Source organism: Triturus cristatus, chromosome 8 (genome assembly GCF_964204655.1).
Source record: "Triturus cristatus chromosome 8, aTriCri1.1, whole genome shotgun sequence".
NCBI classification, from domain to species: domain Eukaryota; kingdom Metazoa; phylum Chordata; class Amphibia; order Caudata; family Salamandridae; genus Triturus; species Triturus cristatus.
The window spans coordinates 522,929,267-522,941,307 of NC_140591.1; the positions used below are offsets into that span (position 1 = coordinate 522,929,267).

Sequence of the window (12,041 nt, forward strand, 5' to 3'; positions counted from 1 at the left end):
CTATTGCGTGGATCCTCAACTCGAAACTCACCATGACCAAACAAGTCACCGCTGTCTCCTCCACCTGCTTCAACACCCTCCGTAGGATCCCGACAGACACAAGGAAAACAGTCACCCAGGCCCTAGTCAGCTGCAGACTCGACTACGGAAACGCCCTCTACGCCGGAGCCCCGACCAAGCTCAGCAACAGACTGCAAAGAATCCAGAATGCCTCTGCACGGGGAACAACCTTTACAACGCAACTTTTACAACGCACTACACTTACAGCGCATTTTTTACAACGCAAAATCCATTACAACGCACTACACTTACAACGCATGACACTACAACGCATTTTTAAAAACTACCTTTACAACGCATTCCATTACAACGCCTACCATTACAACGTATAATATTACACTACACTATCCAACACTTACCCTACTGTTGCACCCCCTGGAGTTAGAATAGTAATTTTTACCCCTATACTATCCAACACTTACCCTACTGTTGCACCCCCTGGAGTTAGAATAGTAATTTTTACCCCTATACTATCCAACACTTACCCTACTGTTGCGCCCCCTGGAGTTAGAATAGTAATTTTTACCCCTATACTATCCAACACTTACCCTACTGTTGCACCCCCTGGAGTAAGAATAGCAATTTTTACCCCTATACTATCCAACACTTACCCTACTGTTGCACCCCCTGGAGTTAGAATAGTAATTTTTACCCCTATACTATCCAACACTTACCCTACTGTTGCACCCCCTGGAGTTAGAATAGTAATTTTTACCCCTATACTATCCAACACTTACCCTACTGTTGCACCCCCTGGAGTTAGAATAGTAATTTTTACCCCTATACTATCCAACACTTACCCTACTGTTGCACACCCTGGAGTTAGAATAGTAATTTTTACCCCTATACTATCCAACACTTACCCTACTGTTGCACCCCCTGGAGTTAGAATAGTAATTTTTACCCCTATACTATCCAACACTTACCCTACTGTTGCACCCCCTGGAGTTAGCATAGTAATTTTTAACCCTATACTATCCAACACTTACCCTAATGTTGCACCCCCTGGAGTTAGAATAGTAATTTTTACCCCTATACTATCCAACACTTACCCTACTGTTGCACCCCCTGGAGTTAGAATAGCAATTTTTACCCCTATACTATCCAACACTTACCCTACTGTTGCACCCCCTGGAGTTAGAATAGTAATTTTTACCCCTATACTATCCAACACTTACCCTACTGTTGCACCCCCTGGAGTTAGAAAAGTAATTTTTACCCCTATACTATCTAATTCTTACCTTAAATGCAATTTACTATTATGCGTTGTAATGGTATGCGTTGTAAAGGTAGTTTTTAAAAATGCGTTGTAGTGTCATGCGTTGTAAGTGTAGTGCGTTGTAATGGATTTTGCGTTGTAAAAAATGCGTTGTAAGTGCATGCGTTGTAAAAGTGTGCGTTGTAACGACATACATCCCCTCTGCACGCCTGATCCTCGACGTCCCGCGCCACGACCACATCACCCCCCACCTGAGGAACCTGCACTGGCTCCCTGTCGACAAAAGAATCTCCTTCAAGCTCCTAATCCTCGCACACAAGGCACTCCACAAGACAGTCGACTCTCCTTCTACGTACCCAATAGGAAACTCCGCTCCGCAGACCTCTCCCTGGCTACCGTCCCACGCATCCGTAGAACCACAGCCGGAGGCAAATAATTCTCCCACCGCGCCGCCAAGACCTGGAACACCCTCCCCCTCATCTTACGACAAACCAAAGACCTTCTAACCTTCAGGAGACAACTCAAGACCTGGCTGTTCGACCAGTAGCAACAGCACCCCCTTTTCCCCACCATCAGCGCCTTGAAACCCTTGCGGGTATGTAGTGCGCTTTACAAATTATTTGATTGATTGGATTGTTGAGTGGGAGAATGCGGAACTGAGGCAAAGGTTAGAATAGATAAACGTATGGATGAGTGGCATGATGCACTGAGAAATGGATGACAGTGCATATATAAATGAGTGAGTTCATGGACGGAAGAATTGGTGAGTGAATATGTGGACAATTGATGGGATGAGTATACTGTGCAGAAAGGGATGAATGGATAAGATGACGGGCGTGTGCTTTAATGACCGCAATCATGCTCGTGGCTTCTTTGCAACAGTTACATCAGCCTCAAAATATGAGATCCAGTCAACTTTAACTAGGCCAAAATAGCAACGGATCCAACTGACCACAAGATCAGACTTCAGTAGCCAAAACTGACCTGCTACCAAAAGCTCAGAGAAATACCAATCACCAGCATATGCGCCTAGAAAACCATAAGACCCAAAGCACAGGGACTAGTACAAAGTGAGACACTAATTGGCACATGGTCACTATGATCAGTTGTTTGTTTCCTGATAATGCTCATTCACTCCTAGCAAGAGTCAATGAAAGTGCCAATAGGCAGACTTGGATAACGCATCTACGAATACAATGCTTATAGAGTAGTGAATAAATAGAAGCTTCGATGAGAAACATTTAGCGCCAGCGCATGCTCAAAGAAGATATTAGGACTTAACAGACAGAGCATTTCCAGAAAATGTCAATAAAAATGCAGCTGCAGCAAGCAATTATAAAAAGAGTGCTTCATATTTAGAATGCATGGATAAAAAAAAATCTAATGTGTTATGATTAAGTATACTTTTAGATGTAAAGAAGCCCCTCTTCCATTGCAATACAAGCATTGCGTAAAAGGCGGAATGATATCATCAAATAGTCAATAGCGGGATGTGGGAAAGTAATACTTTTCTGGTGCACAACCAAAGACCACTGTAAATGTATATTGGGGAATTTAAAAAAAAAAAAAAACTGTGATAAACTGCTAAAGTTGTCTGCAGGCAAACCTAAAAAGAGGTAGGCTTTTTTAAGTTCAGAAAACAAGAGAACACCATCACTCAGAAAGTACACAAAACTTTTTCTAGCACACGTGCACTAGCAACATTGTTGCTCACTTTGGTGAATTTAACCTCGGCAGACAATGATTTTGAAATCAACCAAATGGTACAAACAATATTTCAGTGGAACAAAAAAAAACATTAAACGCAGTCAGAACTCATGCATACTATATACATAAACAGGTGCATGCAGATGCCAGACGAAAGGGTTTCGAGACTTGCATTGCATGCCTGGGATCAGTTTGGCGTGCTTTGGGGGGCGAGCCTCGCCTTACTTCCGGGTGACACAGCTCTGGGTCGCCATGATGTCCCTGGTTCAGCACTCAGAGAAATGAACATGAGAAACTGGAAAACGGGATGCTGCTGAGAAGCATCCAACTTATCTATTGATGGACACGTGCTCACATGCCGCATTTGATATGGGCGACCATTCTTAGTTCAGCGTATTGAGGAGGTGTGCCAGGTCATGATTTGGCTGCTTTCTGGTGAAAAAAGTTAATCTTTGGCTCTGCCACCCTACGACTAAGACTCCTGAAGTCTCTCAAGGCTTATCACTTTCCCAGACACTTCACAACATTTACAGACTCTTGCTAACATAATCAGTAGGACAATCAACAATTTAGACCTGACTGGTTAGGACATATTAATAATTTTTAATTTCTTCAGAAACGGGGGTAGCGTACTACTTTCTCCACCCAACTACTGGCTTTAGTCAGTTGCCAGTCATAACCATTCCTAAATGTCCCACTGAAAATCTTCTAGGTACACGTTTATCAGTCCACCCGTGAATATATACACTCTCGTAAAAGGTGTATACAAAAGAAATGTGTGAAGGAGAGAAAGTACCGCACGTACACATCACCGAAGGAGCTGCCGGTCGGTACTCACCAGTTTGCCCACATTTCTCATCATCGGTAACTTTCGTACCTGTGAAAAGAAAAGGAAATAGTGTCCAGTGTAAAAACACAAGAGGTGAAGAAACAGTTAAAGAAGGATATGCACAAAAATGTGTTTGTGTCAGAGCAAGACACCGTGATGTGAAAACCACTTTTCTCAAAGTGAAATTGAGTTAGGACTCGCGTGTATAAGATCCTAATTTTATTCCATATAGTGAGCTACTCAAAGTTAAAAATAAACTGCTAGTTTCAGACCATTTAAGGATGGGCCAACATGTTTCATTGCCAGGCAACCGTTACAGCAATTTCATCAGGGTTCGGGCTACTATGAGCTATCACCAGTCACCCATGGTTTAAACTTGGAATCCAGTGAGGTGAAGTCTGGCCTTAGCCCTGATGAATCAACCAACTAGAACAGTGTGTCTTCAAATGTGGTTCTAGCTGTGCAGGAGCTGGATAACTTCCTGTACCCTTCCCCAAGATCAGAGGTCCCAAACATGTGCCAAATAATCATTTATTCAGGGAGCTCTAGGGTGTGGGTTACACTTCCAGAGGCACATGTGTATAAATTTCCTATTTTGGGAAAATTACCCTCTCTGAACTTTTTACCTTCCTCCTCCTGTTTTCTGACCTTTTTGTTGGCTTTAAGAGCCTAGGCACTTTACCACTGCTGACCAGAGCTAAAGAGCATGTGCTCTCTCTTCTGAACACAGTAGAATTGATTTACGCCTGTTTGACATATGTAATTTACTTGTGAGTCCCTTGTAAAGTGCTATGCCGTATACCCAAGGCCTGCAAGTTAAATGCTACTAGTGGGGTTCAGCACTGATTGTGACACCCACAGAAGTAGCCTTTCAAACCTGTCTCCTAGGGCTCATTGGCTTGCTCTCTGTTCCCCAAAGTCTCAGGGCCAGAAGAGACTTAAAACTCCCCTGACGGCAAGAGGGATTCTACAACAGTCGAGCAGTATGTTCACACCTGTATTTACAAGTGACTGTTTTCAAATCGACAAACGTGATTCTCATTTTGCTGAGGACTTAGCGCTACAGTCTTCAACAACTGGCTGAAGTGTTAGCAATCGCCGCCGTGCTCACAGCAGCAGCGTTTCAGCGCGGCTCAACGCAACGCAGTGCCATGGAAATGAGGGACGTGTCCTGAAGTGCAAGGCTTCTCGGCATTACGCATCCCAGAGCTGCATGGTGCTTTCTGCGTCAGCAACTGCTGGTGGTCCTGATCAGCTAAGGACGTGGACCTCACTCTCGAGGCCTGCAGACAGCTTCTGCAGCCTGACTCCTGGATTGACCCAGGCGCTGCGGCTTTTATTCTTCAATATTGCACCAAAATACTGTACTTTGCCAAACCTGCACTCCCTTGCGGGCAACTTTCCTGTCATGAGCACGGCCTGCGTGGCCCACTGACCCCTATCCAGCGGCTTTGGGAGCTTACTTGCATTTCGATACTGAGCGGCAGCCTCCGTTGTAGGCCCCCCTTCTGCATTTGAGCCTCTCTCTTCAGTCCAGCTTGACCACACACCAACAATGAAATACAGGGAGAGTCCTGAGCACTGTATTTTTCTCTTGCAACTTATTACGTGCAAGTATGCTTAATAGCATATATCATATTTATATCGTCTCTGCCTTGTTTTGCTAATAATACAGAAATATGTTTTTATAAACCTGTGTGAAGTCTTTGTGTGGTGTATTCATTGTGTTACTGTGTGTTGCACAAATACTTCAAACATTGTCTCTTTTGATCAGCCTGCCTACTCTGCACCAAGCTACCAGAGGGTGTGCACAGGTTATCTTATTTGTATATCTAGCTTACCCTGACTAGAGTTGTAGGTTCTACCTGGCCAGAGTGCATACCTTAGTGAACCAGAAACCCCATTTCGAACTCCCACCTATACACCTTCCTGATGTGGGCATGGGTTACATAGCCCACCTAGACCTTCCTGATGCAGGCATATGTTACATAACCCACTTAGACCTTCCTGAGGTAGGCAATGGTTACATAAGCCACTTAAAACGTTCCAACGTGGGCATGGGTTTTAGAAGCCACCTACACTCTCCCCACATGAACATGGGCTAGACAGCCCACCTAGACCTTGGCACGTGTTATAAAGCCCATCTACATCTTCCTGATGCGGGCATGGTTGTCTTAGACCTCCTAGACCTTCCTGACATGCATACGGGTAACATACCCCACCTAGACCTTTCTTGAGATGGGTACAGGTTAGATAGCCCACCTAGACCTTCCCGACAATGGCAGGGGTTTCATAGGCCACCTAGGCCTTCCTAGCGTGGGCATGGAATACACAGCCCACCTTCCTAGGCCTACCTGGTGTGGGCACTGGTTACACAAATGATCACACAAGCATACATGGCATACTCCCACATACATCCATGTTGGTCCTAATACATTTGGTTTTCTGTTATACTGATCTCTAGGATGCTTGATCACCTGTCCCTGTGGCATCTTTAAATATGGGCACACCCACAAGCTAAAGGAATGGCAGCACAGGCATGTGGGTCATAGTGGGGAACATTACCACAGACTATGTCAATGATTCTTATTTTAATTAAATGCATATTTATTTTTGGGGTGATCTATAAATGTTGCATGGATCTGCAATTCCCCCCCCCTCCCCCCACCCACACACAAACGTTTGCTCTGGAAACCCTGGTGTATAGGTGCAGGCTGAAAACCCCTGGAAGTGAAGGTATACCAGAAAGCAGTATTTGTAGCAGGAGACCAAAAAAATGGCTCATTTGAGACTAAGGGGCCTACACTGCAGAACAAAATAAGGCTGTCACATGAGGGAACTGTGCATTCTCACAATTACAGCATACAAAACAAAATCAGGTAAATGCATTTATGCATACTGTATGCTTGCTACTCACTTTCTTACATTTATAAATGCAAAACAGAGGCTGCCTTGATCTGGACACATTATTAAGTATGTTAATAACAATGCAGATGGTGGGCAATGTGGAGAACTAGTTGCTTTGTTTCATATACACATACCTTGTGCTAAGTAATGATCAAGTTACTGACCTTCGGTAATGCCTTATCTGGTAGAGACTATATCTAGCGGCAGATTCCTTACTTTGTGAATTTCCCCAGGCATCAGACTGGGCCCAGAAGATTTTTCGTGAGCAGCACCCATGCGCCCGTCATCCGCGCTGTAAGTGACATCGCGGCACTAATATAGGCGCCACCCAAGTGCTTTGACATCAGTTACTTTCACGACCTTCCACGCCAGAAGCGCAGAGTCATGAAGATCACTGACCACTAGTGTGCAAAACTAGGGCCCTGAAAAGGTGCAGCCCTATTCCTTAGAAATCCATTCCCAGAGCGGGGAGGATGGGTGGGTTGGTAAGGAATCTGCAGCTAGATATAGTCTCTGCCAGATAAGGCGTTACCTAAGGTAATTAATTTGTTCATCTGATAGAGACTTCTAGCCGCAGATTCCTTACCTTTGAATGAATATCCAACCAATACCTCCCCGGAGGTGGGTACGTGAACCAATTTCAAACAAGGACGTCCTGCAGGACGGAACGGGCAAAGTGCCCATCTTTACACAGCTGACTGTCTAGACAGTAGTGTTTGGTAAACGTGTGCAGACTTGCCAATGTTGCTGTCTGGCAGATGTCCAGGACCAGAATTCTGCGAACGAATCTTAACGAAATTTTCAAAAACGAGTACGCCAATCACTTCAGCTGCTGTCTGGTAAGTGTCAGCGTGATTTGTCATGCGATGGTCCCAAAATGCTTTTTCCCCAATGTCATTTCCCACAGGGATTTTAGACACGAGTACAGCCCGAACCGCTAGGCAGAATTACAACAGATGTGGCAGAAAGCTAGCGCTTGGTACAAAAAGAGCCCTTTCTTTGTAATATGGTGTAAATCAGTTCAGTAGTTTTGGAGATATTAAAGAAAAAAGATGTATGTGTATCTAGGGACGCGAATCCTTTACGGAGCCGGCAGAGCTCAGGGTGAGATCTGATTGGCTGCCAACATCTCAATCAGGAAGTGTTGTGTTGTTATTTGTGATCAAGGGCTGCAAAGCCCGAAACGCGTCATGGCGGCATAGCGCACAAATACAAAAAATAAATAACATTTGGTATAATTAAGTGGAGTCTGTTCCCTTCTTGATCCGGATTACAGAGGATTGTCAAATGAAAGGTTTACTGCAATATATATATATATATATATATATATATATATATATATATATATTCATTTCAATTACTTGTTAAAAAAAACTCTCCTCTCAGACTCATCGTAAACCTTTCTGGCTACTATGCAATCTCGAACACCCTTTTCCAACTTCCCCTCCTTTTTAGACAATTTACACAACAGGTGCTCTGTTACCATTCCCACTAACAATTAACAGCTTCCCTTTTCTCATCCATTCCAATCATTCTCCCCTACTTAAAACACTACTAAACACTCAAGAACTCAAGATTGCGAACTTACCACAACTAACTGTTCTAGTTAGGAAAAAAGAAATCACATATTACTAATCTACTAACTATTTAACTCTAATCTTGGGTTCCATAGTAGTGTGCTAATCGCCACAAAGCGCTTCACACCTCTTCAGGGGTAGTGCGCGCTATATAAATACAATGCACCATTATATTACAACAAGACATAGGCTTCACAAGGTCCAATAAGACTGAGATGAATCTAGGGTTTCTTGGGTTCCCAGCCTAGAGGGTCTCTGGCTTGATATTTTGGGCTGGACTATTCAATACGGCCGAACCGACGTCAATGTGGTTGGAACCTATATATAGCTTTTTGGAGAGGACACAAAATAAATGGACTGGAATTTAACCATTCCCACACATGATCAGCTTCGTGTTTCATTTTTCTGCAAATGACAGCTGAAATCAAAAAGCGCCAGAAATGCATAAACCTAATTGGAGATAGCACAAAACGTTTAAAATACACTTCATTTTGCTATCAATGCTTTAACTGAATTACAATATAAAATGAACTTAAGAGAATGCACGGAGAAAATGTTAAGGTACTTTTTTACTTGAGTTTCATACAAATACATGGACTCTGAGCTGTGAGCAAAGCCAGTGACCCGAATTGAAATGCTTCTTGTCTATAAAACACAAATATAACATTAGAAAAATCGACTAACGAAAGATAAAGAAAATAGTGTGAAAGATAAGAGTATAGGAGCTGTAACTGCACTACCACAAGGCCCATAGCAATGGAGATCCCAATACACCGCCCAAATTATTCGACTGAAATGCAGAGTGGAAATCCTACCACCATCTTGCAGAACCAAATCAAATCCTGTCAATCAGCTCCACTTGTGCGCGCGGTCTCATTAGAGCACATTGCCTCAATTTAAAAATGCAATGCTGGAAAGAAGCGCGCATCTCTGCATCTACTTAACCTTCATCAACCACCAGTTCTGCACCCTCATTAAGGTGTTCCCCCTTCTCACTTTCAAGCATGACATGGCTCATACCGGAACAATAACTTGCTGATAATTGTTCACGACAACAGCTGGACAGGCAGGGAGCAGAGGTGAACGATCACACAGATTACAGGGAGTGTCACTGCATTACAATTAGTTTCAAAAGTCGTCTGCCCAGCGCTCTGCGGCTTTGAAGGGAAAAAAAGAAATTTCATTAGCAGCAAAAGCAATCTTCTCGTGTTTTAAGCAGTAATGACCCATTATATTATAGTCTCGGCACATCTCAATTTGCGCGTTTTGAGCAGACTTCATAACAAACACCCAATGACTTCATCTGAGAGACAGATGCAACATTTCAGATGGGGTGCCACATCACATAAAGTAGAGAAAAGCTGACGGGTCTATTTATCCTATCCAAAGAGTGCAGGCGAAAGTGCCTGGAAATTAACAAGCACCTCCCCCTTCTTAGTCCACCCTGCTCGGTATACCAACAGACATACTATGCCGCGCCTCAATAAAATGCACCCGCTTTCTGCTGCTCGAATTCAGAAAGCCAATCTGCAGGCCAGCCTTATTTCAAATGTAAACAATTCTTCATGCTTGACTGCTGGGCAGGCAGTATTAATCGAACCGGCACAATTTCAAAATGCCTAATTTAATTTATTTATAAGGCGTGACAGCTACAAGAGGCGCTACTAATATTTCTAAATCGAACGCTCCACGCTCTATCCGAATGAAAAAAGAAAATCACAAACATTATTCACGTTGAATATTCACTTTAATCCGGTTACAGTTATAACAACAGATAATAACAGTAACGTGCTTGGTATACCGGCATTCCTCACTGGTTCTAACGTTTGTAAATGCTGTAAACAGACACTAGTGCAACTATTATTAATTTAATTGTATTCAATTTAACGGCATCGGAAGAATGGGAGTCGGATTGGTCCTTGTTCGGATTTGAACTTGTGACCTGCAAATCACAGAAGGCGCCAGTGGGGAGTACTTCGTCATGGAAACATCTTGACAGCTGTGACATCATACAGGACGCATTTTTCTGAGATCAGAAGCAGAGAGGACGGAGTGGTTATAGGTGTGTGACAAACCGTAATTGCCTAATCCATGTGTGTGTTTACGGATCTGGAACGGAACTATCATTCTTGTGTTGTGGGCCCGAGGCCAACATGCTATTCAATAATGACACAGACACCGGCATGTGTGGTAACTAGTACTGGCCACGAGCACGTCCACCCGGGCCCTTTTATTGGCAGGGTCACGTCACTCGTAACGCCTGTGGTGGATGGGTGTGGAGTGCAATTGAGTCCAGCCCTCACAGGAAGTAACTGGCAAAGTTAGTGCCTTCTGAAACACTAGAACGTGTCCAGCACAACACTACATTTCTCCAAATTTTATTCAAACAAAACAAAGACCAACCTGTGCAAACGAGCTATACACATAAGACACCACTCAGTCTCTTGGTCTTGCGAGACAGTCCGCAGGACAACGATGGACACGTGCAGCTGGGAGCACCCGGGCATCTAGGCACCTGGCCACAATTTAACCAGCCATTACTGAGCACGAACAATGCATCGTAGGAGTCCGGATTCTTTGGCAGCCTGCCCATCTGATCAATGTCCACTTACACATTGATGAATGAACATGTGTGCTCTTGCAGGGATGCTGTCAGTATCAAACAACTTAAACATAGTGCATCAGGAGCATTGGTGGAGTCCTGCTACAGAGTCTTTTCTTAAGGTCACCTGGGCACTGTAATGACCAATCTGCTAGGACTAGAATGGAGTTGATGATGCTTAGGACGTCATCCCCCGAAGCCCCTGTGCCTCCTGGTACATTGTCGGTGGAGCCGCTTCCAGGCCATCTCTCGTGTCAGGATCCCTGAGTTCAGGAATGTCCTTGAAGTCCTTATGCGGGGCTGCCACGATACCACGTGGACAGCGCAGGGCTTCTTGGGTGCCGCCTGAGGGCCGCTGTCAGATAGCCCCTGGACACTGAGTCTCTCACTTCGATGGGGTGCCTCGTCTCTTGGTGCCTTGGAGGTGCAAAGCTCCATCCTGGTGCCGATTTGCTCCTTCGCTGGATTGGGTGATGCACATGGCAATGATGTTGTGGTTGCCATTGGACCTGAACGACAGGTGGTGTTGATCCACCTGAAGGGACATCATAGCCACGTAACTCAGTCTCTTTGCTGAGGCTGTTCTTCATCCTTGGCATTTGCGGTCGCGAGCAGGGATGCTATCCGACAGACTGCCGAAGCTCAGTAGTTGACGGTCACACTGGAAAGCGTTAGGGAGAGACGCGGTTCGCACTTGTTGCGGCTTACTTTTGGTTCTTCCATTGAGCTGTCTCCAGGGACGACGCTTCTTGTTGGTGGCTGTCTTGTGTCTGCGGATGCACTCTTGGCTTGTTGTGGTAATAGTCCTCGTTCTTCTCTTCTTGTTGGTCTTTCCATCACACCTGTGTTCATCCGGTTCTTCATGGTGACGGGATTTTCACTCTTCTTTTCAGTTCTTCCTCCAGGTGCAGTGGAATGCACCATCTTTCAAACAGGGCCTATCAAAATTCAATGGTCTCTGGACTATGCAGGCGAGACTTCCGTCACTCTTTTCTACTCTCCCTCTTGGGCACTGGGTGGCGTCCGGCCACTTGTCTCATGTGCTCCCTCTTCAGGGAGCTTTTTGAAGCTCCTATTCCGGGCGTTCCCTCTTCTGGGAATGACTTCCATGGGCAGTAGGGAGCTGTGGTAGTGGGTGGC

General features: G+C 44.6%; 1 protein-coding gene across 3 annotated transcripts in view; it reads right to left on the reverse strand.

Annotated features, from left to right (window-relative positions):
* DIAPH3 (diaphanous related formin 3) overlaps positions 1–12,041 on the reverse strand; it is a 2,278,729-nt gene that overhangs the window by 1,153,457 nt on the left and 1,113,231 nt on the right. For 2 of the 3 annotated variants that reach the window (XM_085621985.1, XM_085621986.1), the window contains one exon: positions 3,825–3,863. The exons of the other annotated variant lie outside the window; for it this stretch is intronic. In XM_085621985.1, coding sequence (XP_085478111.1) covers positions 3,825–3,863 — 39 coding nt within the window. The remainder of the gene's footprint in view (positions 1–3,824; positions 3,864–12,041) is intronic. 3 annotated transcript variants of the gene reach the window in all.